Raw genomic sequence first — 21351 nt, forward strand, 5'->3', positions numbered from 1 at the left:
CATGGAGCAGCATCAACATGTCATGGTACAAATTTTGTCCCATTTGGGGCAGATTTGAGTATATGCTTCTCACAAACCGGAGCTTCTCACAACATGCATGATGGTTTTCGATAGGGAATGTCCCACCTTTGGGGACGAAACAATATCCATTGCCTCTTATTTCTTTCAAGTTTTTTTTCTCGTGTCAACATAGAACAACAGGAGTGTTGTATGATTTTTTGTGATTTTTTGGGGTTCGTTTGGACATTTTTATGCATTAAGTGAGTTTTCATTGCATTTATATGCATAATTCAAATTTGAACTACATGCGCATGCTCCAGTGCATATAAATTGGTTGAAAAATCAAATATGTATCCTTGGGTGCATGCTTAGGTCCCATGCAAGAAATGCGGATGAATTTTAAACACCATGGCACCGTTGATTGCCGGCAAAACATTGAGATGCCTGGTTTTTAAATTCTAGTAAATCCAAAACTCGTCTGAAATTCATGAAACTTGGCATGCTATCATGGAGCGGCATCAACATGTCGTGGTACAAATTTTGTCCCATTTGGGGCAGGTTTGGGTATATGCTTCTCACAAACCGGAGCTTCTCACAACAAGCATGATGGTTTTCGATAGGGAACGTCCCACCTTTGGGGACGAAACGATATCCATTGCCTCTTACTGCTTTCAAGTTTTTTTCTCGTGTCAACATAGAACAACAAGAGTGTTGTGTGATTTTTTGTGATTTTTCGGGATTCGTTTGGACATTTTTATGCATTAACTGAGTTTTCAATGCATTTATGTGCATAATTCAAATTTGAACTACATGCGCATGTTCTAGTGCATATAAATTGGTTGAAAAATAAAATCTATGTCTTTGGGTGCATGCTTAGGTCCCATGCAAGAAATGTGAATGAATTTCAAACACCGGGGCACCGTTGATTATCGGCAAAACATTGAGATGCCTGGTTTTTAAATTCTAGTAAATCCAAAACTCGTCTGAAATTCATGAAACTTGGCATGCTGTCATGCAAGGGCACCAGGGATGTTGTGGTATTTTTTATGTCCATTTTGAGAGAAGGCGCACTTGAATAATGATAGCCAACAAAGGCATTTTGAAAAAAAATAGCTGCCACTTTAATATCTCAAATGTTTGTATAATTCAAACCGTGTGTGTTCGGTTAACCATTCACGTGACGCCACGTGTCTTGGTTTTAATGGATATAGGAGGTGTCATGTGGACAGCTGCTTGACTGAACGGGAGGCGTGCGAGCGCAGTCCGGTGCGCGGGCTCACCGGGAAGCGTACAAGCTATTCAACGCAGGATCTGTGCATCTCTTCAACGCAAATGGTTCAGATTGCGGTATGCAAATTAAAGCCAGACTTCGATGCTAAGCCAAGAGACACTGCGATTTGTCAAAATATGCAGCTAAAAATCAATATCACTATCTATTTTTTGAAACTAAAATTCAGTAATTAAGCATAGATTTCATTCATACTAGAGATTAAGCAGTCGTTCTCACCGGGAAGCGAGACAGCCTTGGACCGCCGCTCGCCTCGCTCCCACTGGTCTATATTAATGGCGCCGCCGAGCGGCCGCACCCCTCCGTCCTCGCCATACACACAATTCCTCTCTCTTCGCCCGCATCCTCGACGCCGCTCTGAGTCCTCAAAGCCGTCGGTGTACGAGGATGCCGCCGAAGCGCCCCATCGGAGGGAGTGGCGACGCCGGGGCTGCTGAAGCACCGGAGCACGACATGAATATGGAGACAGAGGTTCCCATCCCTGCCGACGAGGTGGAGAAGGAGGCTGCCAACAAGCGGAGACGGGTCGAGAAAGAACCGCAAGCGACTCCAGCAGGCCTAGACTTCATCAACAACCTCCCCGATGATATGTTGATAGTCATCATATCCCTCCTCCCAATTCGAAATCGGGCGAGGACAGCCGCCGTTTCCCGGCGGTGGCGCACCCTATGGCTCCGCACCCCTGTCGACCTCCTCCACGCCCACAAGCTCTACCATGGCTATCGCCAAAGCTTGGATGTGTTCTCCCAGATCCTCGGCAGTCACCATGGCCCAATCAAAGGCCTTATCATGGGCAAGTTCTGTTCCAATGGCAAGGAGCGAGCCAATCTTGACGAGTGGTTCCGATCCCGCGCCATAGATCAGCTCGAGAAGCTAAGTTATAATGATGGGCATATGAGCTTGCTGCCAACGTCCACGCTCCGCTTCGCGCCCACGCTGTGCCTCGCCAAGTTCATGAACTGCCATCCCCCCTTAATGATGCGCTTGCTCTTTTTCTACCACGACTGAAGCACCTCGAGCTCGTTGCCATTCGCATCCCAAAGGATGACATGGAGCGCCTGCTCCGCGGCTATACTGCACTCGAGTTCCTTCGTCTTTAGGTGTTGAATTGGTCGAGTACCTTGCACATCACCTCCAAGACTCTTCTCACTATTTATGTGTGTTGCTGGTGCTGCAACAAGAGATCACAAAAGCTGGACCACAATATGGTCATCTAGGACACACCTTCACTTGAGAGATTACTTGTAGTTGATCAACAAGGTCCAACAAGAATCAATGTCATTTCTGCGCCGAAATTGAAAGTGGTGGGCTACTCGTCTGTCAAATACTACAACTTTCAGGTACAACAGTCGCCTTATATACCTCTCCTTCTTGATATCAACGCTATTTCTATTTTTGAAGATGTATGTTCGTCTATCATCCAGCGAAGCTTCACCCAGACTCTAGGCACAGTGAAGGTCTTGGCTAGAATCTATCATCCCCAACCTGGACCAAGTTTTCAGTTGCCTGAGATGCTTTCCGTGCCTGAAGAAGTTGTATATCGAGGTGATGTTCCTTTCATGTTAAATGTTAACCATAAGGGAGTTCAATTTTTTGCACCTTTTCCCAAGTTTACAATGACTATGTACTACGATTTTTGAAGGAATTTTGCAGGATTTTAGGACATACACCCCCACCCCATATTGGTTGCTTCATTCATATGGTTATAATCGTCCATAAGCATTTCTCCTTTGGATTCATCTATACTAGTTTTTTTAGGGAATTTTTCATCCAATCCAACCTCTTGTGAAGAAGGCTACATGTTTCTAGATTGTAATAAAATTGATGCCCATGTTAATCATGACAGATCGAAGATGGCACGTTGGTGCATTTTACAAATCCTGCAAACCAAATGGGCGTGTAGCAGTGTTCAAAACTGCATGTAGGCACTAACACTTCTCTTCTTTTGCAGTGCATATTAGGCCCGATGGAAGATGTTGATAACGACAATCACATCGAATGCCTGGATCTGCATCTCTAAAATATTACTTTGAACTCCTACCAAGGGACCCCACCGGAGATTACACTCGCCATGTTCTTTCTTGCCAGAGCAAAGGTGCTGAGGGTACTGAGGTTGAACACGCATTTAATTAGGAAAGATCAATGGTATGATTATCAGAGGCGGCTGGTACTGCAGAATGGAAGTGCCTCCAAAAATGCCAAACTTTGTATTGGAAGAGCATATGGAAAAGCAATTGAAAGTTATTGTGTCAAACCCATACATGACTTATCAGCGGCTGATCCCTTTTCAGAAATTACCCAGTTTGCAATGTTTGCATTTGGGCGTTGTAATCTTTGAATTTGAACCTTGCAATATTTATGGTATTTGTTATATTGAACCATTTCTTTTCTCTTGTCTCAACGCAAACAGTTCATCCGGGTGAACCGCATGCCGTACATCGCACAAACCTTGATCTGGCTGACCGTTTCTTTTGTGTTGCCTAATCACAAACAGTTCATCCGAGTGAACTGTATGTTGTACATCGCACACACCTTGATCCGGTTGACCATTTCTTTTGTGTTGCCTAATCACAAACAGTTAATCCGAGTGAATCGTATGCTGTACATCGCACACACCTTCATCAGGCTGCCCGTTTCTTTTGTTCCACCTCATCCGAGTGAATCGATACTTGTTGACGAAAGATGGGTGCCTTCCAGGGCATACCCAAGCTTAAACGCTTGAGTCTCCTTGAATATTTACTTAGGGTGCCTTGGGCATCCCCCAGCTTGAGCTCTGGCCTCTCCTCCTTCTCCTCATATCGAGACCTCCTCGATCTTTGATCGCTCCATCCACACAAAACTCAACAGAAAGCTCGGTAAGATCCCTTAGTATAATAAAGCAAATCACTACTTTAAGTACTGTTTCAAACCCATTCATATTTTGTTTTTTCATTGTAGCTACTGTATTATAACTTTCCCATGGCTTATACAACTGATAGAATCGATAGTTTCATCAAAACAAGCAAAACAATGCGTCAAAAACAAAATCTTTCTTAAACATGACAATCTGTAGCAATCTGAAAATCTACCATACTTCTGGTACTCCAAAAATTCTGAAAAATTGTGACAAAATAAACAATTTGTATAGCAATATTGTGCTAAAAGTTTCAGAAACTTTCGACGTTCCAGTAAAAAAATGTAAAATCACGCACTACAACTGGAGTTTCTGTTTTTGCACCGCACATACCAACAAGCAATCTACTCATCCTAAAGGAAAATCTTGGCACAATAATTTTCCAATACAATGGATTTGGTCAAGGGGATAATTATTTTTGTTGAAAAGTTTCTGTAATCGAGATTCACACAATCTCCACGGCCATGAACAAAGTTCAAGGACGTCCCCCACTTCAACGGTGTTCGTCTTTCTCACTTTCACTTTTCTTTTTGTGAAGTTTTAAGTTCCCCTCTATGTTTTTTTGTTTTTAAACTTAATAAAAGCACTCAACAGAATAAAATGACTATCTAAAACTTCCAGGTCGTCTCCCTGATAGCACTTTCTTTAAAGCCATTAAGCTAGGCATAAAGTGCTCAAGTAATGAATCCACCCGAATCCCAAGGTATATCAAAGCCAATTTTAATTAACAATGGTTTGGCATTTAGTAGTGAGCACAAAGCAACCTATGTAATTCAATGACGAAGACTAACTCTATTCCTATGCATCGGCATGTCATACAAGAACAATTCATGCACATCAAGTCAAGGCCAATGCATAGTATAAGTAATTTCTTGCAATTCTATCATGTTGGAAACATAGAGAGGCGGAGATGTAGTTCCTCTCTTATAATAATTGCAAGTAGGAGCAGCAAGCACATGCATGTTATATTCATCAAAATCATCATGTGCAATGGTAAAAGGCAACCCATCAATGTAATCCTTAATAAGTGCAAACTTCTCCGATATAGTGTAATTGGGAGAATTCAAGAAGATAATAGGACTATCATGTGTGGGTACAATAGCAATAATTTCATTCTTAACATAAGGAACTATAGAAATTTCATCTCCATAAGCATAATTCATATTGGCATCTTGACCACAAGCATAGCAAGCATCATCAAAAAGGGATATTTCAAACGAATCAATGGGATCATAGCAATTATCATAACATTCATCCTTCAGTAAGCATGAAGGGAAATTAAATAATGTATGAGTTGAAGAGTTACTCTAATTAGAAGGTGGGCACATGTAGCTAATCTGCTCTTCCTCCTTTTGTTCTTCGCCCTCCTCCTCATCTTTTTCATCCAATGAGCTCACAGTTTCATCAATTTCTTCTTCCATAGACTCCTGCAAAATATTAGTCTATTCTTGAACAATGGAGACTTCCTCAATAAATATATCAATATAGGAATTGTATTTATAATTTCGTAGCAATATTTAAGGATGGCAAAATTTCCAGGTCTATAAACATCATCATCAAAAGCTTCATACTTTAAAAACAAAGATTCAATTTCATAAGCACTCTTAAAAGCAACAAATTCTTCTATTTGTTCCACATCATAATAACCATATCTACCATTGGCATAAGAAGCCAAGGTTCCATTATCATTAAATTTGCATGAAAAGGGAAGGTGTGGAGTGTTCATCCTAGAGCAACAAGTATAATCATATCTCTCGCATAAATTCCAAGCATACCAATGCAACATATCAATTTGATCCCATAATAGTTTCCCTTTTTGTGTCAAGTGATAATTCCTAAAGTATTCACGTTGATCCAACGTTACTCCCATTATCAAGTTGAATGGGGTTTTCTCGGGAATATCAAAGTAGTGCATAATATTTTTCACATAACGAGCATCGAGGGTTTTAGGAGAGTTCCCCATATCCATGAGTAGCAAGTACCACTAAAAAAATTCGTGTTTCGTGTTCCATATACATAACTAAAGATAGAGAACAACTTAGAACAGAAAATAAAAACTACTTAGTGATAAAGCAAACAAGCACACACGAGAATATTCACCCCACGCTATTGCTCCCCGGCAACGGTGCTAGAAAAAGGTCTTGATAACCCACAAGTATAGGGGATCATTTGTAGCCTTCTTCGATAAATAAGAGTGTCGAACCCAACGAGGAGCTAAAGGCAGAATAAATATTCCCTCAAGTTCTATCGACCACCGATAAAACTCTACGCTCACTTGACATTTTCTTTACCTAAAACAAGTATGAAGCTATTTTGCAAGTATAAAACTATGAGTACTTTGCGAGAATAAAACTACAAATAAATTGCAAGGTAATAAAAGTGGATAGCTTTTGTCAATAAGAAAGTCATTTGTCCCTAGGAAATCAATAACAAGACCGGTAATCATTCTTGCAATTTTACATGAGGGAGAGGCATGAGCTCACATACTTTCTCTACTTGGATCATAGGCACTTATGATTGGACCCCTAGCAAGCATCCGCAACTACTAAAGATCATTAAGGTCATGAAACCCAACGATAGCATTAAGTATCAAGTCCTCTTTACTCCCATACGCCATAACCCACTTATCCGCATTTAGGATGTTGTCACCCCCGCAACACTGACATTAAGCAAACCATGAACATATCGCAACACCCTACATCGGGGGCCCCTCCGTATCGCGACACGGAGGGCACCGCAGGACAGCACCATAATAAAATACAATCATACCAACCAAGATCATGATTAACCCATAGGACAAAACGGATCTACTAAAACATTATAGGGTAACCATAGATCATTGGAAATAATATATGGAGTTGAGCACCATGTTTAAGTAGAGATTACAGCGGGGAGAAGAGGTGTTACACCGCTGCATAGAGGGGGAGAAAGTTGGTGTTGACGGTAGCGAAATTGTTGATGTAGATCGCTGTCATGATCCTAGCCCTAGCCGTACTCCGGCACCATCGGGAGAAAGGGGGAGAGAGCCCCCCTCCTTCTTCTTATTCCTTGGCCTCCACCTAGATGGGAGGAGAGTTCCCCCTCTGGTCCATGTCCTCCATGGCGGCGGAGGGGCGCCCCTCCGAGATTGGTTCTCCCTCTTTGTTCTCTTCTGTTTCACGTTCCCTAGATCTGGCTCTTCACCGTTTCTTAAATTCCCGGAGATCCGCTACTCTGATTGCGCTGAAATTTTTACACGATTTTTTCCATAAATTATCTTTCTTGCGCCAGAAGAAGGGCCCCAACCGATTTTCGAGGAGGGCATAAGACACCTGGGCGCGCCAGGGGGTGCCCGTTGCGCCCTGGTGAGTTGTGGTCACAGTGGGCCCTCGTTTGCGTTGATTCCAAGTCCCAATCACATATATTTCAAAATAATTCTCCGTAAATTTTTATCGTGTTTGGACTTCGTTTGATATGGATTTTCCGCGAAACAAAAAACATGCAACAAACAGAAAAACTGGCACTGGGCACTGGATCAATAGGTTAGTCCAATAAATCATATAAAAAGTTGCCAAAAAGATGTGAAAGTTGTATAATGTTGGCATGAAACAATAAAAAATTATAGATACGACGGAGACGTATCAGCCATCAAGAGGACAGAGCCACGCGACGGTGCCCCATTGTCACCACCACCGCCCTTCCCGCCACTAGGCAGTCCCGCCAATTCTAGATGCCTCGAAAACAGTCTGCCACCACCGAGGCTCCACTCCCTACACTCCCCTAATTAAATACCGATGTCCGGCATCGTTCCATCCACGCCTCAGTCCATTGCTTCCACGCGCCGCGCAATCCAAATCTAGTTCAACCGCCATAGTGAGAAAGCTATAGACCGCAAGGATCTCCACGGGAGGTTTCTGCCCCCGGGCGGGCACCGGCGGCGGCGGGCTCCAACTCCGGCACGGGGGCCAACCCTGGCGCTAGCTTCTACTACGGCGCCCCCTCGGCGGGCTCAGGCTCCTACTCTGACTACTCCAAGCTCAAGCCCACGCCGTCTGAGCTGCCTCATAACCATCGGGAGCTCGAGGAGGAAGACACCGAGGAGGAGGTGTCCTTCAAGGCGATGCAGGAGCGCCTCGACGTATACGTCGTCGAAGATGCGGCCGAGGAAGATGATGTACCGGCTCCTGCATATGATGTCGCCGTGCTCATTGCCCAGGCCGAGGAGGTCCTGCGTGCGACGCAACAACAACTCGACCAGGCGGTGCTAGCCGCGTCTCTGTCGACGGTGCAGGCAGCCAAGCGCCGGGCAGCTGAAGAAGAGGCTGCAACTCGAGAGCGGAGGAGGGCGGCTACTTTGCGTGTAGCGGTCACCGTCGAGGCGGAAGGTGTGGGACCTGACATCGTCATCCTATCCTCCTCTGACGAAGACTAAAACAACGACGACGACGGCGCCATCGTCTTTTTGGATGATGAAGACAAGTAGCCTTCCATTTGTTGACACTGCCACCACTGGCCAACAATCTAATGTCGCCCTTATTACAATAGCGTATTAGTGTAATGTCACTGTGTCAGTTCGCTGTATTAATCGTTGAACAAATCTAAGAACGTGGTTATTCAGTTTTATCATAATCTCTGAATCTCTAAATCTGTTGTGTTGTACTCCGCCACGTTCTATCTTTCTACTGTCATTGATTCGTGGGCCCTTTTGTAACATAAACACCGATGTGTCCTATCTCTCCATCATCACTGGCTCATGGGCCCTTCTGTATGGCAGTAAATATCAGGACAAAAAGGCTCAGCTATGACTATAAACAAACAGACGTACTCAACGGAAATGGTTCGCATGTTGCATAATCTAGTGTTGGTCCCGAGTTCGACCCCCCGCAATATATTGCACTCTTTTGTCCACATAAATCAGCCACTGGCATGTGGGTCCCACGGTGTCCCAGGCTTCTGTATATTTCAACATTTATTTACATATATACTAGACACCGACAGGTGGGCCCCGGATGATCCACGCGTGAGTGTATGCGGCATGTAACGGTCAACTGCATTGACCCAACGAAAATGCTACCATTTGAGCGTTTTTTGAGTGTGCGGCGACTGTTGGAGGGGAAAAGCGAGGGACGTTTGTTGGATGAGGTAAAACTGATGAGTACGTACTAAGCAACCCGAGGGCACACAAATAGAATGCCCTAATCACTATCGGCGTCGTGCACGCAAAATCCAACGGTGCGGAGCAGCACGACGAGACGTGGTCTGGCCTTCTCATCTTCTTCTCAGTTAAAAAAACAAAACATGAGTATCTACATTTATTTACCCCCTCGAAAAGCCCGGTCCAGTGCCCCACCCCACGTCATCAACACCCCCCCGACCCCAACCGCTCTCTTCCCCTCGCGAGCGCCACCACCATTCGAAAACACAAGGAAGAACCCCTCGGGACTCACTACCCCACCCCACCACTGCAGACGAGTTCAACCCCAAACCCAACCCCAACCCGGCCTTCCTCCCCCACGCTCCATCTTCTCTTCTCTTCTCTCCCAGCGGACACACGGCAGTCGGTCGGCTCGTCGGGATAGGTGCTGGTTCGGGCCTTCTTGGACCAGGGACGATGGTGGCGACGGCGACCGCGACGAAGAGGGAGCTGGACCCGGCGGTAGCGGAGGGCGCGCTGCGGAATCACGGGACGGTGAAAGACATCGACGTGGCCGCCCGGCGGGCCCAGGAGGCAGGTGAGTCCGCGGGCACATGCGCGGATCGCGCTGAATGCGGGGCGGGAATTTAGTGATTTGACGTTCTTGGTTCGCTGGATGACTGGGGGTGGAGAAATGAGTGCCCGGGCGGGGAAACTCCCATCCCGATGTCACGGTGGCGTGATCTCGGCGTTTTGGCTTTTGATTTAGGCGAGATGTGCGGCAGTGACCAGATGCAGTTGAATTCAAATTTCATGGTGTGATCTGGGTCCCAAGTCAGTGGATAGTACCAGTAGTATCGCTCGCTATGCAAATTATACTGTGCCAAACTGCCAATTGTCTTGTTTACTTAGCAAATTATACTGCTGCGATGGTACCTAATGATGACACTGGGCCAGTTGTATCATTCGCTTTGCAAATTATACTACTGTGCTGGTTCATGAGGCAGTCCTTTCATAATTTTGTGGTAACCCAACACTGAGCATATGGACTTGTGTTTTAAAATAGATAATGTATGATGGTGATGGTTCTTAGTACAGTTGCTATGCATGATTGCTACAATATAGCGGCGCAATGTGAATTTATGATTTACCGGGGTTGAAAATGCAGCAAATAGACGGTATGATGCAGCCAGCTGGTTGCGAAGAACAGTCGGGATCGTGTGTGCAAGGGACCTGCCAGAAGAGCCCTCTCAGGAGGAATTTCTGCTTGGGCTGAGAAATGGAATTGTCCTTTGCAATGCACTGAACAAGGTCCAGCCCGGCGCCATACCTAAGGTAGTTGCACTTTCAGTACTTCTACTTTAGTTAGCTGCCATGCATGCTAATACACAGTGATGTTATACCCGTACATTTTAGGTCGTGGAAGCCCGCACAGATACCGTTATGCCTGCTGATGGCTCAGCTTTGTGTGCATATCAGTACTTTGAGAATTTGCGCAACTTCCTTGTCAGTGTACAAGATATAGGGCTCCCTACATTTGAGCTGTCTGACTTGGAGAAGGTATTTTTTTTACATTTTTTATTGAGAGCTCATGCCATAAGTTCATTTAGCTTATAAATTCAGTATTCCTTAGTTGGATTTATGTCCTTATTGGTAAGGCACTTCAAATGAATTACAAAGTAAATGCTTGGGCTACTTTTCTGTGGCAAAAAGGTAACAATTTTATCTGCCAACTGGAACTCAGGGTGGCAAGGGTGTTCGAGTTGTCGATTGCATTCTTGCTCTGAAGTCATTCAGTGAAAGTAAGACAACAGGGAGACAGACTCCATGTAAATATGGCAGCATTACAAAGCCTTCGACGTCTGGAAAGCATTTCATACTCAAGAATTCTGATGCTTTTATGAATAAGTTAATGAGAAGCCACACAACAGAGCCAATCCAGAAAGTTTTAATAGCAGAGCAAAGCATAGAAACTGATTGTTGTCTGGAATCCACTGAGATGGTAAGTCTTATAATGGAATATCAGTTCCTATTTCACACTCAGTCATGTGATGTACTCCATAATGACATGTATCTCTTCCTTTGTAGACTACTTCAGAATCCCTTAACATGCTTGTGCGTACACTACTCTTGGATAAGAAACCAGAAGAAATCCCATTGGTTAGCCTACTTTCCTTAAATATATAGCTGATCGTCATGCAGCCGCTCTTGGTAGACATACAAAATGAAACCAAAGTCTTTGCCAACTTGCAGATTGTTGAGTCACTCCTGATTAAAGTTATTCAGGAATATGAGTGTCGAGCTGCAAACCAGCACTTGGTATGTTCCGTTCCACTATTATTGAGAAGATCAAGTTTATCCAAATATTCTTGGGCACTTTCTTAGTTGTATCACATAGAACTTTTATATGATGATGATATATAGTGCAAATTTACTAATTTGGAAAAAAATATCACAGGTGAATTGCATAGGTGACCTTAAAGGATCCGACCTATTTTCCAGACCAGAGAAACCATTGCCAGAAAAAACTTCCACCAGTAATCGAGTTAAGGTATGCTTGTTTCTTGCCATCTATTAGCCAGACATGTAGACAGTGAGCATTGCTTTTAAATTGGATGTCAACAACTATACATCCAGGCCTTGCAAAAAAAAAACACATTCAGTATTCAGGATAAATAAGTTTCTACATGGCCGGAGAGCTTTCATGTACTAATATGTTTCATTGTTTGTCAAACAAAATGAAGATGGGTGAAGAGAAGCCAAATCTCTTGAAGGTGACAGAAGAGGTCAGCTCTGTAGGTCGGAATGATGATTGTGCAGCTGAACAGTTCCAACCAGGGGCGGAAATAAGTATTGAATTACAACAGAAACGTATCCAGGTATTTCCTTTTGTTTTACATTCCTTGTTCGGTCTTCCCTAATCCGCATTTCGGTTGATCATATTTTCCGTTATTTGTGCATTCCTTGCTTGATCTTTTAACATAATATGCTCACTGTAGGAATTAAGAAATTCCCTTTCTTCTGTCAAGTTTGGAATGGAACAATTGAGAATACAGTACTCTGAAGATTTTACTAAAATTGGTAACCTATAACTGATTTTGCATCTATCAGTTTTTTTCCTACAAATCTATTTAAGAAACACCATATTTTACAACACGTTATAACAGGTAGGCAGCTGTACATCCTCTCTAACGCGGCTTCTGGCTATCATAAAGTTCTTGAGGATAACCGCAAGTTGTACAACCAAATACAGGATCTTAAAGGTAACCATTTTTGGTGCTCAATGAAACAAGATATTAAGCATACTAGTCTACATCATAAATTTTGTTTGACTTTATCACCAGGAAATATTAGAGTGTATTGTCGAGTGAGGCCTTTTCTACCTGGACAAGCAAATTCCTCCAGCAGTGTTGCTGGCATGGAAGAAAGAACAATCACAATAATCACTCCCGCAAAATATGGAAAAGATGGAAGCAAATCTTTTACTTTCAACAAGGTCTTTGGCCCAGCAGCCACTCAAGGTTACATACTCTTGCATATGCTTACTCATAATTAGCTTGACTTTGATTGAGTACCGAACTTCAGTTCTCTTTTTATGAATACAGAGGAAGTCTTTTCGGATATGCAACCATTGATCCGTTCGGTTCTTGATGGTTTCAATGTTTGCATATTTGCTTATGGCCAAACTGGATCAGGGAAGACCTATACAATGGTAATAAGCTTTGTTAAAATATTATCTAAATATTCGTAGCACAAAGGTAAAAGAGCTAAGGCCATTCTTATGATGCTGTGCAGAGTGGACCTAATGTACTGAGCGAGGAAAGCGTTGGTGTCAACTACAGAGCACTAAATGACTTATTTAATCTTAAAGCACAGAGAAAGGGGACAATCAATTACGAATTTTTTGTGCAGATGATTGAGATCTACAACGAGCAAGTGAGAGATCTCCTTCAGGATAGTGGAAACAGAAGATATCCTTTTTTATATTAGAAAATTTTCTGTTGTTAATCTTGGATCTTAGCTATTTGAGGAATATCTTGAATCTCCTTAACGTTTAGCACATTAGAGATAAGAAATACTTCACAGAAAGGGCTTGCAGTTCCAGATGCGAGCATAGTTCCTGTCACATCGACCTCTGATGTTGCTGAACTGATGAATCAAGGCCAAAAGAATCGTGTGGTAGGTTCAACAGCCATTAACGACCGAAGCAGCCGCTCTCATAGGTTTGGCATCGACATACCTTGTTTATACTGAGTTTTTACCTGTATAGTTTAGCTTTATACTTATGACTGAAATTTACATGCAGTTGCCTGACTGTTCATGTTCAAGGACGTGACTTAACATCTGGGACAATCTTGAGAGGTTGCATGCATCTTGTTGATCTAGCCGGTAGTGAAAGAGTTGATAAATCTGAGGTTGTAGGAGATAGACTGAAGGAAGCACTGTACATAAACAAGTCACTTTCAGCACTCGGAGATGTGATCGCGTCCCTTGCCCAGAAAAACTCTCATGTCCCTTACCGCAACAGCAAGCTTACCCAGCTTTTGCAAGATTCTCTAGGTACTTTGCGAAGTTAATATCCTAAATTTCACTTTCTTGGTACCAAAATATACAATCTATGGGATAAACATTGTGTTGATGTTCAGGAGGACAAGCAAAAACATTGATGTTTGTGCACATAAGCCCTGAACCAGACGCTGTTAATGAGACAATAAGCACCTTGAAATTTGCTGAACGAGTTGCCTCTGTTGAGCTGGGCACGGCAAAAGCGAATAAAGAAGGTGGTGAGGTTAGGGAGCTGAAAGAACAGGTACGTACTTATTCTTGATTTCTTGTTTCTGTGACTTAGCTGTAGGTAGCACCGTGCCATTGCCATTGAGATGTATAAGAAACTTATGTTCTTTTGTGCATTTTAGATTGCTTGCCTCAAGGCAACACTGGCTAAGAAGGAAGGAGAACCAGAGAACATTCAGAGCACACAGTCAAGCCCAAACATATACGGAATCAACAAAGGCAATGCAACACCTGTATTCCGAAAAAACAGGCAGCCAATGGAAGACGTTGGAAACCTAGAGGTGACTCTTTTCTAGCCATCTCAGCTCTTTCTCTTGGATATCACAAAAATTGTATTAATTTGACAGAATTCATGTGTTCTAATTGCGGTATCAACCTCAGAAAAAATATTGTCAAATATTATCTACAGGTAGACCCATAACTTGAGGACAGTGAAACCCTTCTAAGATAGAAATGTCTTTTGAAAAAAGCTTGCTACTAAGCGGACTTATTTTGTAGATAGTTTGTAGATATAGGTCTTAAATTTAGAAAAGAGATTGGATTGGTCAGATTTCTCCAATTGAGAAAACAGAAATTGTACCGTAAGTATCTTTTAATCTTAATCTTCTTGACATGTGGAACTCTAATATAGGTTCAATGTATATTTTCTTCCTTTTTTTATTAGGTCCGGAACAATGTCACTCCGATGCAAAAAGCGCTAAAGTTTGATATTCCTGGCTCTGGCATCCACGTCGAGCATAACTCGCCTAACTCGGTCAAGAATTGCTGGGTTGATAACGCAGCTGTTGGTGACAACCAATTCGAGAATAGCAATTCTGTTCGAGAGCAGGAACCTAATCTCACCACTCACACCCTGCTTCCGAATTTGTTCTATCAAAGATACACTCCGGGGCCGCAAAAGGGTAGGGTTGAATCAGTACCAGGCGAGGAGTCGGACGAATTTAATGGTGTTACCAACAGCTGTTCCTCGGACCAGGACATGGTGATGTCAGCCAGTGGCCGGAAAGTAGTTGGCATTACCAATGGAGGCGTTTCAAATAAAAAGAAGCCTAGGGAAAAGAATGAAAATAATATGACAACGAGGTGAGGCCAGCTGCTATTTAGACTCAAATGAAACTATTCTTTGCACATGATTAGGTCGCTTTAACCTGTTCTTCTGGTTTTGAATAACTCAGGAGTACAAATCCAACATGCAAGTCACCACCACAATCGCAGAAAAGACTACAAACACCAGTCAGGAGCTCTGTGCAAAAAACACCTACCAAGAATGGCAAACAACTTTTGAGTGGCACAGATGGAAGAAGAACTCCAAGTGGAAAGACTAACACTGTAAAGTAATGAATCAATGCGAAGGTGGTTTTTTCTGCCATCATCCTCGTCTGTGCATGGCATTGTGCTGGCAAATCAGAGCAACAAAAAGCTTTTCAAAAGAATTATCTTCTTGAAGCTCCTTGGAAGGATCAACAGTGTGGAGTGATTTACATCCACTGGATGGATCATTTTATTACATTGAATATAGATGGAAGATCTTCAAGAGGACAGAAAGAAGATAAACATGAAGGGAATTTCATATTTGGGATGTGTACGTCCTCCACACTAGAAATTACTGTTGTACCAATTGTTCATGAGCGCTGCACCTTGTAAGTAGTTGCTTCTAATAGACAGGCTAGCCATGTTTATAGCATCTTTTTACTTGATCTCTTCTATAGCAAGTATCGAGCTAAGCAGACAACTTTTCCACGGCATTTAATAAAAGCACCTCACTTCATTTTAAAAGGATTGTCTCTAATGAACTTCAGGAGCAAGAGTGAAGAAATTGCATGTCTTTTACATGGTCTGACTCCTGTATTCATAAATAACTAAGATATAGAAATATTTATTTATATATCTGTTGCTAACAAATCACAATACAAGCTCCACACATTGTTCTGTCACAACTAAGATCCAGATATATTTACTTGTGTATACTGTTGCTAACAGATCAGAATACAAGCTCCACACATTGTTCTGTCACAATACTGCTATTTTTAACTAACTAGATTATTAGATTATATACTTCATCAATATTATGGAGTACAACATCAAGATGGATCCTTGATCCGCACATTGTTCTGTCACAACTGTTATCCACACTATTCAGCAGGGTCATGTTGTTGGTACCAGCCTTGCCCTTCCCGGGGGACTATGCAGACCCCTTCTCGAAGCTCTGGAGAGTCGCCCTACAGATGCTAGCTTCAATGCTGCCTTGATCTTAACCCACTTGCGTGGCGACAAAGGTGTCGCTGCCCCTTCACTGCTAAAAAACTGAGAAATGAAGCGTTGTATGAGCTGATCATTTTCCACCGAGTCAAAGCTGTTTGTTCTTGATGGCTGTAAGCCAGCAAAAACTTGATTTGATTGATTTAGTGTTTGGCCATTGCATAGTAGGTCAGGTTGCTTGCTGAAACTCTCCCCTGCAGATGTCATCCAGAACTAATAAGATCCAAAGCAAGTCACCATCAAATATCAGGTAATTAGCAGTAAAGGTAACGTTTCAGAGTAATTACTGCTGCTTGTAAGCTGGGAGTGAGGCTGCATAGAATCCATGGCTGTATCCGTAGACGTTAAACTACCGACAGGGAAGCTCTGCAGGCGCAAAAGATATTTGATTTTGTTCAGTTTAAGAGTATCCCAATGAATTGTTCAGTTCCAATTTATATCCAGAGTCACTTTTGATAGAGATTACTTCCAAAAGTAAATGTCACCATGCTTGCACAGGAAAAAGTTATCTTACACTGTATGATTGTTCAGAGAAATGAGAATGGCTCTGTCCATGCTGACCAAATTGCATAACAACCTGACCTGCCTGAATGTTGTAATGAGCAATAGCAGAAGTTTCAGCATCTGGACCAAAATCTCTTCTTTCAATATTTGGTATACGTAGCTGTGTGATTCTTGGTCGAGGTAAGAAAGTTCCTTGGCTTGGATCATATGGTGTAACTTTGTTGGTGACTATTTGATGGCTAACATCATTGGAAGTCTGACCCTGCAGAAATCTTGACATATCCACTGAAGCCTGCATGAAAATTGATGACAGCGTCTTAGAGCAACCTCTATATGTTTCTTATCCTTTACCATAGTTTATGCTTGAAGCATTACTACTTACATCAGTTGCTTGTTGGAAAGAACATAATCTCTCCTTTGATTGAAGTCCTTGACTAGTCAAGAAGTCTCCTTGAAACCTACTGTGCTGACCTGCCAACGAATTAACATCAACGATTGATGTTCTTAAGGAATTATTGCAGTTAGTGAATGGAACTCATAGAACAGGCAAGATGGTACCATAATTCAGTATCTGCTGATTTTGAAGAGCATTACTCAACCCAGAAGCACCCTTTGCATGAAACTTATGAAGTGGTACAGGACAGTTGTTGATCATAATATGATCATACTGAACATCCTTAATATTCTCATAAGCCTTTTGCTTCAGAGTCTCGACTAAATTCTGTGAATAAAGAACGTTAAATGTTAGAGCATTAGTGAGAAAATCTGCTATCTGAAGCAAGTGAGGATAAAGCACCTTCTCTGGTTGGTGAATCTTATCTAAGGGCTTGTAACAATCACCAAATTTCACCCCAACAAGCTGAAGTATGGCATCAAAGAAAAATTCCATGTTGGTTTCCTTAATTTCATGCATGTAAAGAGTGTCGCCAACTTCGCACGTCATGGCATGTCCTATGATGGCTTTCCAAGCTGCTGGTGACATCTTGGGGAAAGTCTAGAGGTAGAGGAGAAACCGAAAGAACTTGTTAGTCCAATTTCAGCAACTTTGTTTTACAAAAGCAGCATGCAGTATTTTTTAGTTAGTACTCCGATATAAACATAGAGCCTTTACCTTCAATAGCTTCTCTTCATTCTTTACATAAGAGTGTAATAACTTCTGCATTCCACTGTCTGACAACGCCTGGTGGTAAGCCCCTTTCCTACCAATCTTTTTCAAACGCCAAACTTCGTCGCCCAGCTTAGGTGGGTAGTGCTTTTCAAATCCTACAAAAGCAGCAAGACGCACATGATCGGTCTCAGCTCCAAACGAAGAAGACACATTTGTGAAGAAGAAAATAAAACCAAATGAAAAGCTTCAATGTGAGGCAAATAGGCATTACCCTCCACCCTGCGCTCTTTCACGCGGAAAGGCTCGGTGATTCCTTCAAGAACCCTCTCTCCAGAGGCATTGACAAGCCTCAGCCCTAGCCTGAACTTCTTAGTGCTTGTGAAGCTGAACTTCCAAGAAAAGCTTCCCCTCCACTGAGCTTCAGCGTCAGATCACCGTTGAGGAGTTTTGCGCTTTTCTCTCGGCCCCATACTATATGCTTGCTGAATTCCTCAGGAGTCCAGCATTCCTCTTTTTTAGCATTGAAGTTGCCATGGAGGACTACAACCTCAACCCTAACCGAAGAAAGATGACCAAACCTGACAACGTTTTTCTGGTCGTTTTCGAGGTTTTCAACCATGGCCACCTTAAGGGCCGACCCATCCTTGGCTTCTAACTTCATCATGGTGTAAACAGGTTTTAGATCATTCAAGAACGTGAGCTGATACCTCGGACGCTGGCTCTGGCCAACTAATAGCCTACATATATAGCTCAAAAAATTAGCATCAAAATTGAGCAAATGGAAGCATATTGATGCAGCTTAGCATGTACTACTACTTGAAGACCAGTGAGACCTACTTGAAACATTTTGTAAAATGGAATCTAGTTTTATGGCAAAGGAGAAGTGTATCTCTCACCTTGGAGGTGCTGCTGCTGCTGCTGCTGCACTGAATTGTCTGAACATGGCTTTCTCTACCTCCTCCGAAACCTGAAATATGCAGATGTGAAAAAGGTTGTAATTTTTACAGATGATATTAAGAAGGAAAAAAAAGAGTATCAAGAACAGCATATGCTTGGCCTTTAGCTGTTATAAATGTCGATATATCTATCGCGGCATGTCACAACGTTTCACAAATGAATAATAGGCCTTTCTTTTAGCTGTTCCTTGGAACAGTTTCTCTGAAGAATCCTTCCTTCACAGTCATCAGAAGTTCTAGCCTAGACAAAAATTCTCATAAATAAATCAAAAGGCATAGCGAGACAGGAAGAGGTTTGTTTGACCAAGTGCTTACCACTCTCCGAACCATATTGCTGAACATGGTCATGAACTCCTCCCCTATGACCCCTCTGAAGCCAAACACTCCCAGACCCATGGTCCTCCCCCTCACATGCCTGCCACCCAAAAAACACGGGACCTTCAGATCAGCCCAGGATCGCATATAAACAAGGTAAGTTGACCAGGCGTCGGAGACTCACATGACGAGCGATCTCCAACGCTTGGAAGGTCGGGAGAGCTCGCCGCCGTCGTCGGAACCGTCGCCGGAACATGGACGGGGCCGCTTGGAAGGAGCCATTGGGGAAGAAAGGGAAGGAGGAGTCCATTGGCAGGGGGGCTGATATAGAGGAGGAGGAAGGGGGCAAGAAATGGAGGGAAACCCGCAGGAACAAGCTGAGAAAGTTCCCTAATCTCAGCTTCTTTGGTTTTTCTCGGGCCAAGACGGGGATTTTCTCGGGCCAAAGTAAAACAGGCAAATAATCCAAGCCCCGGCCAAAAACAAGACGTGGCAGCGTTTGAGTTGCCTACGCTTTTAGTGCAACACTTGACTTGTGATTGTCAACGGCGGATCCGTTTCTTCTTTGGTACTTTCGCCTTGCGTTTTGTGGCAGTGCGTTTGGACGTTTCTTTTTGTTGTTCTTCTTTCCTTTGTAGTTGACGACAACAGGCAGCTCAATGTACATATTTTCTATTTTTCATTTTTATTAATGAAGTTATATACCGCCGGAACTTCCTCTGCAGTTCTTAACAAGATTATTACACTGACGCTGGACCCCTGTTACAAGCCGGGCTGACAAGGCGTAGAAACCTGCATGCCGGGATCTTCTTGGAAGCACCATCGTGGTGGGGAAGGTTCGCTGAGCGGATCGGTTCATGGCCATGAACCGCCGCAACGCGACTAGTACATATCTGAACTGTCCGCTCACTTCCTTCGCTAGTGTTTGCTTAGAGCATCTACATCCGCATATGATAAATATAACCCCTCAAATGTTTGCGGACACGTCCGGATGCGTCCACAGACAGTGACCGGACACTCTTTAAATTAGCACAACTGTATTTGGACATCTTATACTAGATTCTCAAATCCATACAAAAACATGCAAATAACAAAACCTACGCACTACGTACAGATCTAGCTACTCCTCGTCGGAGATGTCGACAATCTCCATGTCCGGCTCCAGCAGCATGGGCGTGAGCTGCAGCTCCCGAGCCTCTGGCGCCTCCGGCTGCTTCGCTCCGGCCTCTTTCTCCTCTATCTTCGCATCGAGTTCGGCGAAGAGCGCATTGGTCGCAGTGGCGAAGCCACATGTAAGCTGGGTAGTCAATTGACTACCCAGCTTTTTGATAAAATCAATGTATACATGTATATATCTTGCAAAAAATAAATAAATTCATATATCTGACAACACAACTTTAAATTGACTACACTGCATTGAACTTCTGGCACCGCCACTGGTTGGTCGCCACCTGCTACCGCCGGAGGAACTGCCGGTTTGGCTTCACGATGACCTGCTGCTCCGCCATCTCTGCGGCTTGGGCGACGGCGGACTCCACCTCCGCCATGTTGAAGCCCTGCTCCGGTAGATCGGCCTCGTCCACCTTCGGATCCGCCTCCTCCATCGACTCCGGCAGTGGCTCTCCCTCGTCCTCCTCCGACTCCGGCGAGTCCGGAGGCAGCCTGGCAGCGATGCCGGCGGCGCGCCTTGCCTGGATCTCCTCTGTGATCTGCCTTCGGTGTGAGCATAGTGTACATGGTGATCAGCCGTCGGACTATGGCAATGCCGGAGAGCGGGGGAGAGGAGGCGGACGGGCTCGGGTGGCGACGCGGAGAGGGACGAGGTGGATGGGCTAGAGTTGGGGGACGTCGGCCGGCTTAAATAGGTGGCTTTGGCCTCGGGCGACAAGCCGGAGCGGCGCCACGCAACGTTCACACCGCGACAACGGATGAGGCGTCCGTCGGACCGCCGGGTTTCTGGGCATTTCCGCGTGGGACCCCATCGTCAGTCCTACGTGGCGGACGCGCCCGAGCGCTCCCGGGCGCCCCCATTGTTGTTGTGAAATCGCGGCAGATGCCATAAGATGGCTAAAAGTGGGGGCTATGTGAGGACGCGGGTGGGTTCCAAAGGCGAGGTCGGTA

At 43.8% G+C, this 21351-nt stretch overlaps 1 protein-coding gene and 1 pseudogene across 1 annotated transcript; one reads left to right on the forward strand and one right to left on the reverse strand.

Moving 5' to 3' along the window:
• The first annotated feature begins 9553 nt into the window (after window positions 1–9553).
• On the forward strand, window positions 9554–15785 carry LOC119300512 (kinesin-like protein KIN-14Q). Its single transcript, XM_037577457.1, has 19 exons — window positions 9554–9892; window positions 10463–10629; window positions 10711–10854; window positions 11039–11296; window positions 11383–11454; window positions 11548–11613; window positions 11753–11845; window positions 12039–12173; window positions 12294–12375; window positions 12462–12557; window positions 12639–12815; window positions 12900–13006; window positions 13090–13265; window positions 13356–13517; window positions 13601–13854; window positions 13941–14104; window positions 14211–14369; window positions 14753–15171; window positions 15264–15785. The coding sequence occupies exons 1-19, from the start codon at window positions 9772–9774 to the stop codon at window positions 15424–15426; spliced, it is 3015 nt and encodes a 1004-aa protein (XP_037433354.1). The 5' UTR covers window positions 9554–9771; the 3' UTR covers window positions 15427–15785.
• A 246-nt stretch (window positions 15786–16031) lies between these two features.
• Window positions 16032–19598, reverse strand: LOC119300513 (annotated as a pseudogene).
• Between the last annotated feature and the right edge of the window lie 1753 nt (window positions 19599–21351).

This window comes from Triticum dicoccoides, chromosome 5A, assembly GCF_002162155.2.
Source record: "Triticum dicoccoides isolate Atlit2015 ecotype Zavitan chromosome 5A, WEW_v2.0, whole genome shotgun sequence".
Lineage (NCBI taxonomy): Eukaryota > Viridiplantae > Streptophyta > Magnoliopsida > Poales > Poaceae > Triticum > Triticum dicoccoides.

Bases quoted from the DNA above. Each gene is read 5' to 3' on its own strand.
- LOC119300512 (XM_037577457.1), top strand. From the start codon at position 9,772: ATGGTGGCGACGGCGACCGCGACGAAGAGGGAGCTGGACCCGGCGGTA. The intron at 9,893-10,462 runs GTGAGTCCGCGG...TTGAAAATGCAG, and splicing joins CCGGCGGGCCCAGGAGGCAG to CAAATAGACGGTATGATGCA. The intron at 11,455-11,547 runs GTTAGCCTACTT...GCCAACTTGCAG, and splicing joins AACCAGAAGAAATCCCATTG to ATTGTTGAGTCACTCCTGAT.